The sequence below is a fragment of the Hylobates moloch genome, unplaced genomic scaffold (assembly GCF_009828535.3).
Source record: "Hylobates moloch isolate HMO894 unplaced genomic scaffold, HMol_V3 SCAFFOLD_16, whole genome shotgun sequence".
Classification (NCBI taxonomy): Eukaryota; Metazoa; Chordata; class Mammalia; order Primates; family Hylobatidae; genus Hylobates; species Hylobates moloch.
Window position 1 is genome coordinate 40414670 of NW_026652291.1, and position 16471 is coordinate 40431140.

General features: G+C 44.2%; 2 protein-coding genes across 5 annotated transcripts in view; one reads left to right on the forward strand and one right to left on the reverse strand.

Annotated features, from left to right (window-relative positions):
• The window catches only part of MAX (MYC associated factor X), a 94514-nt gene that overhangs the window by 66046 nt on the left and 11997 nt on the right, over positions 1–16471 (forward strand). The gene's annotated exons all lie outside the window — the stretch shown is intronic.
• Positions 1–16471, reverse strand: part of FNTB (farnesyltransferase, CAAX box, beta) — a 73929-nt gene that overhangs the window by 26120 nt on the left and 31338 nt on the right. For all 3 annotated transcript variants that reach the window (XM_032179996.2, XM_058429632.1, XM_058429633.1), the window contains 3 exons: positions 8994–9140; positions 8812–8895; positions 3892–3978 (listed from right to left, as the gene is read on the reverse strand). In XM_032179996.2, the coding sequence (XP_032035887.1) occupies positions 3892–3978; positions 8812–8895; positions 8994–9140 (318 nt within the window). The remainder of the gene's footprint in view (positions 1–3891; positions 3979–8811; positions 8896–8993; positions 9141–16471) is intronic.

Below are 16471 nucleotides of genomic sequence, written 5' to 3' on the forward strand. Positions count from 1 at the left end.
CATTTGATTTCTTTGTATTTCTGCTTAATATAAAATTTAAAGGCTGGGTGTGGTGGCTCACGCCTATAATCCTAGCACTTTGGGAGGCTGAGGCAGGCGGATTGCTTAAGCTCTGGGGTTTAAGACCAGCCTGGGCAACATGGAAAAACCCCATCTCTACTAAAAACACAAAAATTAGTCAGGTGTGGTGGCATACACCTGCAGTCCTGGCTACTTGGAAAGCTGAAGGAGGAGGATCACTTGAACCCAGGAGGTCAAGGCTGCAGTGAGCCAAGATCACGCCACTGCACTCCAGCCTGGGTGACAAAGTGAGACCCTCTTTCAAAAAATAAATTAAATTAAATTAATTAAATTCAGTATCCCACCACTTGACATATAAGGAAACTATGACACGGAGCAGTGGAATAACTTGTCCAAGCACAAAGCTAATTAGAAATGGCAGGCTAGCCATGGTGGCTCACACCTGTAATTCCAACACTTCGTGGGGCTGAGGCAGGAAGATTGCTTGAAACCAGGAGTTCAAGATCAGCCTGGGCAACATAGTGAGACTCTGTCTTTACAAGACATTTTAAAAATTAGCTAGGTGTTGTGGTGCACACCTGTGGTCTCTGCTACTCAGGAGGCTGAGGTGGGAAGACTGCTTGAGCCCAGGAGGTCAAGGCTACAGTGAGCCGTGATCATATCACTGCAATCCAGCCAGGGCAACAGAGCAAGACCCTGTCTTCAAAGAAAAAAAAAAAAAAAAAAAAGCTGGGCGCAGTGGCTCATGCCTGTAATCCTTGAACTTTGGGAGGTCAAGGTGGGTGGATAGCCTGAGCCCAGGAGTTCAAGCCCCACCTGGACAACACAGACAGATCCCATCTCTACAAATTTTTTTTTAAACATTAGCTGGTTATGGTGGCACGCGCCTGTTGTCCCAGCTACTTAGGAGGTTGAGATGGGAGGATTGCTTGAGCCCAGGAGGTGGCGGCTGCGGCGAGCTGTGATCATGCCACTACACTCCAGCTTGTGCAACAGAGCAAGACTCTGTCTCAGAAAAAGAAAGAGAGAATTGAAAGAGAGATAGAGAGAGGAAGAAAGAAGGAAGAGAAGAGAAAAGAAAGGGCAAAACTGGGATTCAAACCCAGGCTGTCTGAGTTCCGTGTCTAGTCTGTGCCTAACCAATCAACCCCCCTGCAAATGACAGCTGTACACTGTAACAAAATACAAAAAAACAGCTTCCTGAGGGCTCAGCTGACTGAAAAAAGGCAGGCAGATTTTGGTGGAGTTTGAAACTTGGAACAGAGAACAGCACGCAGTTAGTCCCTCCCTTCCCCCACAACTTGTTCTCTCTGGTTTGCCCTCAGGATGGCAGCCGTAGCCCAGGGTGGCAGAAGCAGGCCAGGGGTCAGGGTCAGGGGCGGGCAGCCAACACTCTAATGGGAAGCCAACCATCCTTCTGGCAGGAAGATGCAGGCTGCCAGAAACTGAGGACGAATCCAGAAACAGGAAAGTCAAAGAAGAAAAATCCCAAATTCTGCATTTAAACTCAGTTCAAGTTTCCACATACGTGCTGGGGAAACAAAGCAACTTCTAAGCAAGAAATGAGCTCTGAGCTGCTGCAGGAGTGACAGTTTGCAGCTTGAGTCTGACCAAGTTGACTGCCTCCTAAACTGAAAACATCAACACCTTTTGGGGCAAACCAACAGAATCCATACCGTTCTGTTGTGTGACACCTCCACCATCATATCACAATGTCCAGGACACAACACAACATCACTCAGCACAGGAAGACTCGTGGAGCTGACATGCCAACTCCAGGACACACAGATGTGGAAATTCCCAGACAAGCAATTTAAAGCAGACATTATAATTACATACTTACCACAGCAAAAATGAAGAAAAATGCACTCATAAAGAATAAAAAGATGGAAAATCTCAGCTGAGAAACACAAAATATAAAAGAGAACCAAACACAGGCAGTGCCTGCTCTCCAGCTGTCAACTATAGCTGCCTTACCATTGAGCATGACAGTCCTCAATGAACTCTGGTTACTATTATCAGCCTTATTAACAATGACATTGGAAGCTAGAAGATAACGAAGCAATGCTTACAAAATTCAGAAAGACTACAGTTTATACCATTTCCAAGTTAGAAATCTCTAACCAAATAATTAAGTGTGAGATTAGAACACAGATACATGCAAGATATTAAAAATGTATCTCCCAGGTACCCTTTTTTGGGATCTGTTGGAGTACAATACTTCATGAAAATTAGAAAACCAAGAAAAAGGAGGACAGGGACTTCAACAAAGGAGAGAAATGAAGTGAATTTCATGCTGAAAGGAAGCTTCGGGATGCCTGCTGTGTAGCAAGCTGAGAGCAATCTGTCCAGACTGAAGCAGGAGGGCAGAGGGCTCCAGAAGGGGCGACTCAAAACGCACATGTGCACAGAGACAGGTTACCTGAAGGGTTTGACTATGTTTAGAGTAATTTTTTATAGCTCTGACAGACAATTTGGGAAGGAATTCATAAGTACATTCATGATATATCCATTAACTCCAGGAAAATAAAACTCATACAAAAAAGTAAATATGATCTCAGCATACCATATGGTATCACTGTAAATTATATTTATATGGTAATACATACTACTTTGATAAAAATAAATTTTTTTTAACTAAAACAGTATCTCAGCTTGGCTATCATTCCATCATAGTATGTATGTGTCTACTATACCTTTTGCTTTTTTTTTTTTGAGACGGAGTCTCGCCCTGTCACCCAGGCTGGAGTGCAGTGGTGCCATCTTGGCTCACTGCAAGCTCTGCCTCCCAGGTTCAAACCGTTCTCCTGCCTCAGCCTCCCGAGTAGCTGGGACTACAGGCACATGCCACCATGCCCAGCTAATTTTTTGTATTTTTAGTAGAGACGGGGTTTCACTATGTTGGCCAGGATGGTCTCGATTTCCTGACCTCATGATCTGCCTGCCTTGGCCTCCCAAAGTGCTGGAATTATAGGAGTGAGCCACCGCACCTGGCCTACTTTTTTTAAATTATGAAATATTTGAAGCATCCAGGAAAGTACAGCAAACAAAATATAGAACATACATGTATCTAATACCTAGCTTAGAATTAGCCATATACACTTCAGGTCTTTGTTGTTGTTAACTATTACAGCTGAAGTCTCCTATGCAGACTTATCTCATTTCCTTTGCTCTCCCCTCAGCAGGAATCACCATGCTAAATTTGGTGTTTATCTTTCGTATACATGTTTTTGTATTATTACCACATGACTCTTCTCAGAAACAATACAGAATTCTCTTGCATGTTTCAAATTTGAAGTAAATGTGCTAATCTGTGTGGTTTTTTGTATTTTTTTCATTCTTTCAACTCAACATAGAGATTTTTCCATATTGATCCATGTAACTCTAGTTCATTCATTTTGACTGCTACATTATATTCCGATGCAACTATACCACTCTTACCCATCTCATGCTTATGAGCACTGAATCTGCATCCAGCTTTTTGGCTCTTATAAACAAGTCCTGTGCTCCTCTCTCCCATTCGTGTGTGCAAGGGTTTCTGTGGGAGTGGAATTACTGGGTCCTACACAAGAGCATCTTTGACATACTGTCAAATTGCTCTAAAAACTGGTTAAATCAATTCAGGCTCTCACTAATATTGTTTACCAAAGTTTTTTATCTTTGCCAATCTAAAATATAATATAACATTAAAGAAAGTTTGGAAAAAAGAAGACATTTTAAGGATTTAAAAAAATCATTAGATAACCCTAATGGATCTCCTGTGATTTTTGTATTCCCTTCCAAGTCCCTTTGCATTTTCTTTATTTTTCTGAAGTAGCATCGTGACTGCCTGCTCTCCAAGAGGCCAGGAGAAACCCTGGCTTCTCTCACCTTGCTATCCATTCAGCAGTGCCCTCAAAGAGGTCTGGAGTAATGATGTTGGTCAGCGAGGCTACAGAGGCGGCACAGTATGCGCTTCTGGAAAGACAGAAAAGGGAAACACATTAAGCTCTACAGAAGAGCTAATGAGGCTCAGTGAACTCCGAGGGCGGACTGCTCGCCTTGCCTAGTAAGCTGTAATCACCTCCTGTCCTCACTCTTGGCACACGGTCAGTCCTCCTGGGTCTCCAACTGAGAGGTGTGACATTCTATTTGGATAGAGTTGCTCACGGCATGGCTTCAGTGAAAGAACATGACATTCTATTCTCCCTACCTCCACATGGTCCAATCTACATCAGAGGAAATAACAGCCGTATCAATTCATGTCAAAAGTGGATTCAGCTCTTCTTTCAAAGACCTATAATGGTTGCCATAAATCTATGGTATCATTCAGGTACTTCTGATATGCTCATTCATTTGGATGTTAGTACTGTTTCAGATCCAGGATTTCTGTTTACAGCCTTGACACATTAAAGATTAACTATACTTTTTCTGCAACAGATAAACTGCAAAACAGGCTACCAAATTGTAATAGATCAAACAACGATAGGAACAGGTGAGTCCACTCCAATACAGTCCTTAAACCTCTAGAGGGAGAAAAAAGCCTTGATTTCAAACCTCTCACCAGTACACACACACAGACACACATGTTAAATGAAAAAGGCGCACGTCTATATTTTTTGTTTTGCTTTTGTTTTGGTTTTTATTGAGACAGGGTCTCACTCTGTCGCCCAGGCTGGAGTGCAGTGGTATGATCTCAGCTCACTGCAACCTCCGCCTCCTGGGTTCAAGCAATTCTCCTGTATCAGCCTCCCAAGTAGCTGGGATTACAGGCGCATGCCACCATGCCCGGCTTATTTTTGTATTTTTAGTGGAGATGGAGTTTCGCCGTGTTGGCTAGGCTGGTTTCGAACTCCTGACCTCGAGCAATCCACCTGCCTTGGCCTACCAAAGTGCTGGGATTACAGGCATAAGCCACCGCGCCTGGGCTATTTTTTAAAAAAAACATTATTAGGCTGGGCACAGTGGCTCACGTCTGTAATCCCAGCACTTTGGGAGGCTGAGGCAGGCGGATCACGGGCCAGGAGTTCAAGACCAACCTGACCAATATTGCGAAACCTCGTCTCCACTAAAAATACAAAAATTAGCTGGGCATGGTGGCATGTGCCTGTAGTCCCAACTACTCGGGAGGCTGAGGCAGGAGAACCACTTGAACCTGGGAGGCAGGGGTTGCAGTGAGCCAAGATCATGCCACCGCATTCCAGCCTGGGCGACAGAGCGAGACTCCACCTCAAAAAAAAAAAAAAAAAAAAACACACACACACACAAAATTATTATACTTGATTTAGGATCATTCTTGCTGTTCCATCCTCCCAGCCCTAATTCTTCTCGGGGCACATTTTATTTCAGCTTCTCCCTCTGTCATGGAATACACACATAGACTGCCTTTCCTTCCCCTCTATGGTTTTTTCAAATACCCAGCACAGGGAAGACAAAAATCATTGGTTTGAATTCTGCTCAAAAATCCTTCTCCTGGCCAGGCGTGGTAGCTCACGCCTGTAATCCCAGCACTTTGGGAGGCTAAGGCAGGTGGATTATTTGAGGTCAGGAGTTCGAGACCAGCCTGACCAACATGGTGAGACCTCGTCTCTACTAAAAATACAAAAATTAGCTGGGCATGGTGGCACACGCCTGTAATCCCAGCTACTTGGGAGACTGAGGCAGGAGAATCGTTTGAACCCCAGAGACGGAGGCTGCAGTGAGCCAAGATCCCACCACTGCACTCCTGCCTGGGCAACAGAAAGAAACTCCGTCTCAAAACAAACAAAAATTATTTTCCTAAGGGCTCCTAAGAAACATAAACGAAGGGCCTGGTTTCCATCTTCTTCTTTTTTTTTTTAGATAGGATCTCGCTTTGTTGCCCATGCTGCAGTGCAGTGGCGCTATCATGGCTCACTGCAAACTCCTGGGTTCAAACTGATCTTGCCTCTGTCTCCTAAGCAGCTGAGGCTACAGATGCATGCCACCACACCTGGCTAATTTTTTAAAAATTTTTTGTAGAGGCAGGGTCTTGCTGTGTTACCCAGGTTGGTCTTGAACTCCTGGCCTCAAGTGATTCTCTCATCTCAGCCTCTCAAAGTGTTGAGATTACAGACATGAGCCACTGCGCTCGGCCCTGGTTTCCATCTTACTCAGTATAGACATAACATGAAGTCAGACTTACTGAGGTATTCCAAAGAAGTCTCTGCAGAAGCTGCATGCATTATGATCCTACCAGCATTTTTAGCAGCCAAAGGCACAGTGGAAGTTTAGTTCCACCAGCAGGCATTGGGAGCACACAAGAGTCACAAGTGCCAATGCCAAATGTGATCATCTACCATCAGCTAATTTTGAAGATCTGCTCTAATTTCCTTGCAATCGTGGGCCTCTTAAAGAGGCTCAAATGCATTTGCTCTTGAATCCTATTGTGACTTGTGAGGTAGGAGGCGACCTATAATACAGTTTGCCTCTCACAAGTGTGAGGACTAAGAGGTGATGACAGAAGACACGAGTCCCAGGTCTCACACTGAGATGGGGAGGAAACGTAATACAACCTTTTCATGTATTTCTCCCCCTTTCCCTCCACCCAGTCATCGCAGCTCTCAAATTTGAATTTGTCCACTAACTTTCCATCCTTGCTGCCATCACCCAAATCCAAGCCTTCTTCAACCTAGATCAGTCTTCCTGCTCTCTCTCCCTCCAGCCCTGAAACCAGAGGGCTTTTATTGGAACACTACAATCCATCACTGCAATTGGATAACTTCTAAGAAAATAAAATCAGATCATATCACTAAACTCCAGACTCCATAGGAGATTTCAGGGCCTCTGTAGCCTGTTCCCAGCCTGTCCCTCCAGCTCCACTGCTCCCCTGCCCACCAGGCCATCTACACTTCAACACTGAACTTGTCCTTTCCTGGGCAACACATGCTCTCTCACCAAACTTCTGCAAATGCTAGATCCCTGCCTCCACCTTATCCTCACAGAATGATCTAGATTATACAACCTAGATTAGGAGGTCAGGAATAATGACTTCTTCCTTTCTTAAGAACTGAGAAAAAATGGTGCTTGCTATGAGTTCACTGTGATTTGATTTTTTACAATACACTGGAACTATAGACCCTTGGGTAGGCTCATCTCTGAAACTATCAGCAGTGTAACAGAGCAGAAAGATCATCCAGAGACTGCTGTCTATCCCAGAAGGGCAGCGAGCTAGTCTCCAGATGTCAAACTCTCCCGTCACTGCTGCTTTTCTCCAAGTCAAATCCACCCAAACAAGCACTCCTGAGGACTGGCTGATGCTTCCAGGCAAAGGAGGATGAAAGAAATGCCAAGTGAAAAATGATGGAATCGGGGTACTAGAAACCAGGCAAAGCAAGGAAAATGGATGCAATCTGCTAGCTTTTCTCCATCATTCATATCTTTAATCCTTTATGTAAATAGAAAGCACAGGCATAAATGGCAGAGCATCACCCAAAGAGCAAAGGTCAGGGAAGAATATGGCTACAGCGCTCAGCAGGGGAACCAATCTGCCTTACTAGAGAAGTTTCCTAGCATTTATCTAGAACATATAAATAAAGAGCATAGGAAAAAAAAAGTGCTAGAATGAATAAGATAGCAAATAATCATAGCTGCAAAAGGTATATGATAAAATACCAAAAGGATCTTGCTATGATTTGTTTGCTTTTGCCTAATAATCTTAGTAGGTTTTTAAAAGCTATGTTTCCAGACTGTGCATATTTTGGGGGAATAGCAATGGAACAGGAATGAAAATGTAGTGAACACGAGGGAAAAAAACTCTTTTAACATTTTCCTTAAGAAGAATCAACACATACTGATTTACCTCAGTAGTTCTACTGGCTTCACTGGTATACACAGATCCTAATCTAATTTTTTTGGTTGGATTAGACAAGTTAGAGATAGAAGAACATCTTGAACTAAATGCCTTTGCAGCCTGATTACCTGCTATTATCTGTAATGTATTTTATGCTCCACAATGTTTGTGGTTTTTTCCTCCCCTATACTTTCAAACCAATGGTTAAACCAGATGCTTAAGCCAGAATATTAATCAACTTGTGTAGAAGCAAACCCATTTACACATAGGCAGTAAGACAGCTTTGCCATAGAAACCTCACAAAATGTATTTCTCAACTAAATAATAAGCAAATGGCAGAAAATCTCAATAAGCCACTGTCTTAGAGAAATGGCTTATTCAATGAATTCCCTGTATGCCTCGTAAGTAATCTGCCAGGTGAGGAAGCAACTTGCTTGGCACATCAGACACTTATGGAGGAAAATAATAATTTCGAGCTAACTGGCACCAATCAGTTAATGTGATTTTATTGCACTGCACTCTCCTGGCCCACAAGGCTCTCTGCACCCCCCAGAAAAACTCTCATGTGCCTCAGGAGGACCTCAGGGGTTAACATTCTCATGATTTCATCAAATTCACTCAGAAGGTATTTACTGAGGCCCTGCTGGGCTTTCCCCTCCCTTCCTATCTGAGAGAGGTGAAGGAATACATTACACCATACAGCTATTTATATTGTGGTATATCATTTCATACCAAACAAATATATTTTTAATTTCTAAAACAAAAGCATTTGTTTCTGTCTTATATTTTCACATTTACATAAAATAAGTCAAGTCATCATGACACCTGAGGACATCTGCATCACATCTGAATGATTCTGACGTGTCACTGACATGTCATCCCATGTGTCATTCTGGGACAAAGCAGCAGCTTCCCCATGATGTTCCTTAGGCTTGGCGTCTCTAATGGCAGATGAGCTCTAGAGTCAACTGATGTGGCAGCCTGTGCAAAACCCCACTCACCTCACATCCACCTCACCTCCGACATGCATGAGAAAGGAGCCGTCAGGTTGCTTCAGGGAGTACAAATACTGAAGAAGCTTTTCTCTGAGAAACAGGGAAAGAGGCAGGAGAGGCAACAGTCAGTGCGTGTCAGCAGGCGGGGAACTCCTCTGGGGTTCTGTCACTGCTGGTTTTCGCTGTACCTGTTAATGATGTCATAGGCCTCCTCGGTGCCAATGATGCACAATGCATTGACTGCTGCATATGTGGGTGCAAGGTGTGGATACTGACCGGGGCCTCCTCCAAAGCCACCTTCTGGGCTCTGACACAGCTCCAGGAACTGACACACACTAGGTACACGGCCAAAGGGCAAAAACAAAGTCAGAGAGCATTCATGTCAAAACACCAAATTCCCACTAGATTCCATGCCTTTCCAATGATCCCCCACTCCCTCAAAAGTTGGGGGGAACCTCTCCTCCCACCTGTTGAATATAACCTCTCCCCAAAGGGCTTAATTCTCTCCCCAGCTATCACCATTTCTGTCTGCCCTCCTCTGAGTTTCATACTTCAGCGCTTCCCTGGTCATGAAGCAGGGAACACAAGGCTGGAAAGAAACCGACTTTCGTGGCTATGGGGTAAGAGTCTCCCGTGCTTCCCACACAAACCTTTCCCAGACTTTCCACTCAACTCGCTGCCCTGGACCTGTGGTGCCAGCCTCCTCCTCCTTGCCTTTGGGAACCTCCCAGCCTTTGAATTTTGCTAAAACATGGTGCTCAACTGCTTCTTTCCACACTGACCATCCTAGTCAGGATCCATCACCTAGGCCTATCATGAACATGTAAAGAGAGGTCTTCTCACTCCCATTGCCACCTAAGCCTCTGTGGGCCACTGATTTCTACTCTACCAGTAAGAAGCAAGTTTTTTTTGTTGTTGTTTTTTGTTTTTGAGGCGGGGTTGCCCTCGGTCGCCCAGGCTGCAGTGCAGCGGCGTGATCTCAGCTCATTGCAGCATCCACCTGCCAGGTTCAAGGGATTCTTTTGCCTCACCCTTCCAAGTAGCTGGGATTACAGGCGTGCACCATCACACCCAGCCAATTTTTTGTATGTTCAGTAGAGACGAGGTTTCACCATGTTGGCTAGGCTGGTCTTGAACTACCTGACCTCAAGTGATCCACCCGCTGCAGCCTCTGAAAGTGCTGGGATTACAGGTGTGAGCCACTGCATCCGGACGAAAAACACATTTGTAATGGAGCCTACTTCCATGGCTGGGAAAATAGAAGACAGGCAGGCTGCTCTCATGCTCACCTTAATTGTGGTAAACATAAGAGGAGCTGCACTGACTCACCGTGAGAATGCCTCCCAGTCTGCAGGTTCTTGGAGAATTCTCCATACTAATTCAAACAGGCTCCCATTCCCTCACTGAGGGGAGCTGTTTTCTGAGGGTTTGCCTCCAAGCTTGGCATCAGGCTGCCCAGAGGTTACAGTCTTGCTTTAGGTGAAATCAAGAGAGCCCTATCATCAGTCCAGGGTCTTCTGAAGTGCACCAGAAAGGGTGCCCCAGGAAAGCCCTGGTTATCAAGCTGTTTCTCCACAGCTCAGCAGGGTCACAGCCTTCCCGCCAGGAGAAACCTCCATTTAGAACAAGCAAATTGTCTTTGCAGCGTTCATGGGGCCTTCTTTCCTGGGCGCTTTCACCTCGTTATTTCCTTGCTACTACTGCCAGAAAGACTACATAGCCTACTCTCCAAGAAGACACAAGTTTATAACTGTTTGCCAACATCACATTTAATTACTTTCGATTTCAGAGTTCTCATTATCCGGGCAGGGAAAGCAAAAGCAAATGCTGTTGCCTTGCTCTGTGAGTTCTGAAACGTCACAGGTTAAAACAACACACACTTCTTTTTGCACCTAAAATTTTACTGTAGAAAACACAAGGATTGAAACTGAAGTTGAAGACAATTATGTGGCACTATGGTTTTTGTTTTTGTTTTTGATTTTGAGAGAGGGTCTTACTCTGTCGGCCAGGCTGTAGGACAGCAGCATTATCACGGCTCACTGCAGCCTCAACCTCCCCAGACTCAAGCTATCCTCCCACCTCAGCCTTCCAAGTAGCTGGAATTACAGGCATGAGCCACCACACCTGGCTAGTTTTTGTATTTTTTATAAAGATGTGGTTTCACCATGTTGCCCAGGCTAGTCTTGAACTCCTGGGCTCAAGCAATCCTCCCACCTCGGACTCCCAAAGTGCTGAGGTCACAGGTGTGAGCCACCGTGCCCAGCATGTGACGCATTTTTAACAGCAATTAATTTCTGTAGAGAACTTGAATTTGTTCCTTCTTTCCAAATCGTCATCAATTCTTATGACATTTCCCAGAACCAAATAGTTAATAAGCGCATGCCCTAACAAAGGCTGGCTGCACTAGCATACCAAAAGGTTTCTGTACCACAAAAACAAAAAGTTTAAGCTGATACAAAACTTAACAGCACATTTTTTAAAAGAAAGAAAAAGAGTCACCTGGTTATCCACTCCCTTTCCCAGCTCCTAAGATAGAATTGTGCCGAACGCAACACTACTGACCCTAAAGCCTCGAATTAGGATCTGAATGTACCAGACACCTTGATACCATCCCTCCATGCCAACCTCCCTCAGCTGACGTGCTGCATCTGACTGTCTGGGGCTGTGCTAGAGAACTGGAGGTTGGGCTTCTCTTGATCTCAGACACTTCCGTATTACAGAACATTCTGATCCCAAGGCTTTCCAACTTGCACCTTAAGGAACTGGCAAGTTGACCATGAACTACCAGCTGTCATTAACAGACTTCTTAGCAATTCTGAAGACCAAAATGTTAATGATACTTCTATATATTAAAAAAAAAAAAAAGGAGCCAGGCATAGTGGCTCGCGCCTGTAATTCCAGCACTTTGGGAGGCCAAGGCAGGAATATTGCTTGAAGCCAGTAGTTCAAGACCAGCCTGGGCAACACAGTGAGACCCCAAGCTCTACAAAAAAATAATTTTTTTCCCACAAAGGTAGGGGGAGAAAAACTTATCATAGAGACAAGAAGTTCACCAACAAATAAAAAATTACAAGCAAAAAACATTGTACAAACACCAAGCGGCACGTTTTGTGAAAAACAAGTATTCACAAAATCATTCGTTTAGAATATGACTGAAAGCTGTAATACATCAATTTTCTTTAACGTCAGCAAGGCATTTCATTCTAGCTTACGTGCCAATTACCAGCAAAGTGGGAAACTATCTTCTACACCACGGATTTTCAAACCCAAAATGTGTGCATCAGAATCTGTAGAAAGCTAACAAAAGAATACAGAGACCCAGTCTTCCTGAGGTGGAAAAGATCCTGGGCCTCTGTATTTTTACCAAATTCTCAGGTGATTCAGATACATGCAAGCTTGAGCCATCACTAGTCCTTGCCGCACAACTAAAATTACTTGGGGGGTGTTTTAAAAATCCCAACACCCAAGCCACACCTAATTCCAATTAAACTGGAATCACCATGGGTGGGACCCAGGTGGCAGTATTTTTTTAAAACTCCCCATGTGATTTCAATGTTCAGCCAGGTATCAGTGCTTCTCAAACTTGAGTTGCGTAGAAATTACCTGTGGATCTTGCTAAACTGCAGCTCTAATTCAGTAGAACTAGATGGGTCTGAGAGTCCTCTTTTTTTTTTTTTTTTTTTTTTAGGAGATGGAGTGTCGCTCTGCCGCCCAGGTTGGAGTGCAGTGGCGCGATCTCGGCTCACTGCAAGCTCCGCCTCCTGGTTCAAGTGATTCTCCTGCCTCAGCCTCCTGAGTAGCTGGGACTACAGGTGCATGCCGCCACGCCCAGCTAATTTTTGTATTTTTTAGTAGAATCAGGGTTTCACCGTGTTGCCCAGGCTGGTCTCAAACTCCCGAGCTCGGACAATCCGCCCGCCTCGGCCTCCCAAAGTACTAGGATTACAGGCGTGAGCCACCATGCCCAGCTGAGAGTCCTCAGTTCTAATAAGTTCCCAGGTGATAGCAATGCTCCTGGTCTGGAGACCACATTTTGAGTAGCAATGAGATACATCTGTGCTGTCCAATAGGCAGCCACTAGCCACATGAGGCAATTTAAATTTTCAATTAATTAAAATAGAAAATTCAGCTCTTCCGTCACACAAGCCACATTTCAAGTACTCAACAGCTAACTGTGGCTAGTGGCCAATATAGAACATGTATAGACGTTTATAGACATCTATAGACATTTACAGAATATAGAACATTTTCATTATCACAGAAAGTTCTATTGGACACCACCACCCTATCACTCCATCATTAAAGAGTATGTAAATCTTGACAGAGGGTCAAGTTCAAAGCAGGGATATTAGCGATTGCCTCTCAGCCTTATAAGGAGTTTACTGGGACTCTTAGGTGATGGCTGAGGACTGATCTAAAGTGATTGATTCTGGCCAGGCATGGTGGCTCATGCCTGTAATCCCAGCACTTTGGCTGAGGTGAGGGGATCACTTGAGCTCAGGAGTTCAAGGCCAGCCTGGACAATATGGCAAAACCCCATCTCTACAAAAATTATAAAAATTAACCAGGCATGTTGGCACCCACCTCTAGCCCTAGCTACTCAGGAGGCTGAGGTGGGAGGATCACTTGAGCTTGGGGAGGTCCAGGTTGCAGGCAGCTGTGATTGTGCCACTGCACTCCAGCCCAGACAACAGAGTGAGACCCTGTCTCAATCAATTAATCAATGTTGATTCTAAACACTGTCATCAGTTTGGATGAAGGATTCAAAGGCATGTACAGTAAATAAGCATATAATACAAAATGAGCAGCAAAACAAATCAGAAACCAATAAGAATAAAACAAATGAAATAGGTACAAATAGCAAGAATTATGCTTAGAGATGGCAGGGGTGGGGGATGGGTAAGGCACATGAATACAAGATGGGAAATGACTAGGAACATAGCAGGAAAAGACCAGCAATAAGGGTCCACGAGTTGTGAAGAACAACAATAAAAATGCTTGTTAAAAGCATCATAAACACAGTATTAGTCAGAACTGTATCTGGCTCTAGCCTCCATTTTCCACCTCAAAGGGAATTCACATTAGAGTTGTAAAAATGACTACATTTTTTTTTTTTTAAGTATTTGGCTGGGTGTGGTGGCTCGTGCCTGTAATCCCTAGACTTTGGGAGGCCAAGGCAGGAGGATCACTCAAGGCCAAGAGTTCGAGACCAGCTTAGGCAATACAGCAAGACCTTATCTCTATTTTTAAAATAAAATAAAAAGCTTAATATTACAGATAATCACAATGAGAAAGCTATCCAGCAAAATGCCTCAAATATACAAAGGATAATTACATAAATATTCTAGTAGGTAAAAACTGAGACTAATTTGTAGCAAGAAGTACTTACGTTACATAAAAAACTTCAGCACTAGAATAGGCTATCATAGACAGACTTAAGGCCTAGGATAAGTTATAAAGATTATAGCTATGTTCTGCACAATTGGGCAGGTTTAAAAAAAAAAAAAAGAAAAAAGATTTACAGCTTTGGAAATAGGAACAGTCATCCATGGGCAGAACGGCTTAGGAGGAGATGTAAATGCAAGATGCATGAGTCGGCATCACATCAAGCTTGTTCTCATACTAACTGTAAAACAGCTTCAGCTTGATACAGTGAAAAGGAAATCTCCTTCCCTAGGTAGAGTATGACAATGGACAGGTGAAGACGGGCAGCATCTCTTGTTGATTCTGGGTGGCCTCTGCTGCTCACAGAGTCTCCTTCTGTTACCCAGGCTGGAGTGCAGTGGTGTGATTTCGGCTCACTGCAACCTCTGCCTCCCGGATTCAAGTGATTCTCCTGCTTCAGTCTCCCGAGTAGCTGGGATCACAGGTGCCAGCCACCACACCCAGCTATTTTTTGTATTTTTAGTAGAGACAGGGTTTCACCGTGTTGGCCAGACTGGTCTCGAACTCCTGACCTCAAGTGATCCGCCTGTCTCAGCCTGTCAAAGTCCTGGGATTACAGCCATGAGCCACTACATGCAGCCAGAAAGTTTTTTTTTTCTTTTTCTTTTTTTTTTTGAGATGGAGTTTCACTCTTGTTGCCCAGGCTGGAGTGCAGTGGTGCAATCTTGGCTCACCGCAACCTCCGCCTCCTGGGTTCAAGTGAGTCTCCTGCCTCAGCCTCCTGAGTAGGAGGCTGGAGCGCAGTAACAGAAGGAGACTCTTGTCTCAAAAAACAAACAAACAGCCTCCTGAGTAGGATTACAGGCTTGCGCCACCACGCCTGGCTAATTTTGTATTTTTAGTAGAGACGGGGTTTCTCCATATTGGCCAGGCTGGTCTCAAACTCCCGATCTCAGGTGATCCACCCGCTTCGGCCTCTCAAAGTGCTGGGATTACAGGCGTGAGCCACTGCGCCTGGCCTTTTTTTTTTTTTTTTCAGTCTCACTCTGTCCTCCAGGCTGTGGCATGATCTTGGCTCATCGCAACATCCACCTCCCAGATTCAAGCAATTCTCCTGCCTTAGTCTCCCGAGTAGCTGGGATTACAGGCATACACCACCAAGCCAAGCTAATTTTTCTATTTTTAGTAGAGACAAGATTTCCCCATGTTGGCCAGGCTGGTCTTGACCTCAGGTGATGTGCCGGCCTTGGCCTCCCAAAGCCCTGGGATTACAAGTGTGAGACACCGTGCCCAGCCCAGAAAGTTTATAAAATCACTTTTAACCCCATCGTCCAGAAATAACTACTACATGTATCTTTCTGGCTTTATCTATGCATATAATCATCTATATTTTTAATATATGTAAATTAAATCTTTTAAATTATTTTCATTTCACATCTCTCTATATAAATACATATATGTTAACATACAAATATACACATTCATATATTTATTGAGACAGGGTCTTGCTCTGTTGCCTAGGCTGGAATGCAGTGGTGCCATCATGGCTCACTGCAGCCTCAAAATCCTGAACTCAAGTGACCCTCCTGTCTCGGCCTCCCGAGCAGCTAGAACTAGAAGCGTGCACCATTACACCCAGCGATTTTTATTTTTATTTTTGAGATGGAGTCTCACTATGTCGCCCAAACTGGTCTTGAATTCCTGGGCCCCAGTGGTCCTCTGACCTTGGCCTCCCAAAGTGCTGGGATTACAGGTGTGATCATGCGTGGCCACATTTATAAATTTTTTTAACGGTTATATAGTATTTCACAGAATGTACTGCACCATAACTGACTTAAGTTTTATTTTTTAAATTTATGTATTTTATTTATTTATTTTTTTGAGATGGAGTGTCGCTCTGTCGCCCGGACTAGAGTGCAAAGGCGCAATTTCGACTCACTGCAACCTCCACCTCCTGGGTTCAAGTGATTCTCCTGCCTCAGCCTCCCGAGTAGCTGGGATGACACGCATGCACCACCATGCCCAGCTAATTTTTGTATTTTAGTAGAGATAGGGTTTCACCATGTTGGCCAGGCTGGTCTCAAACTCCTGACCTCAAGTGATCCACCCACCTTAACCTCCCAAAGTGCTTGGGATTACAGGCATGAGCCAGCACACCCAGCTTTACATTTAAAAAAAATTTTTTTAAACATTCTCTACTGTTGATATTTAATTTAGATTGCTTCCAATGAAAGGCCCTTTAAGGGCTCCTCTCTTCCTATGTGACATTGCCCCAAAAGCG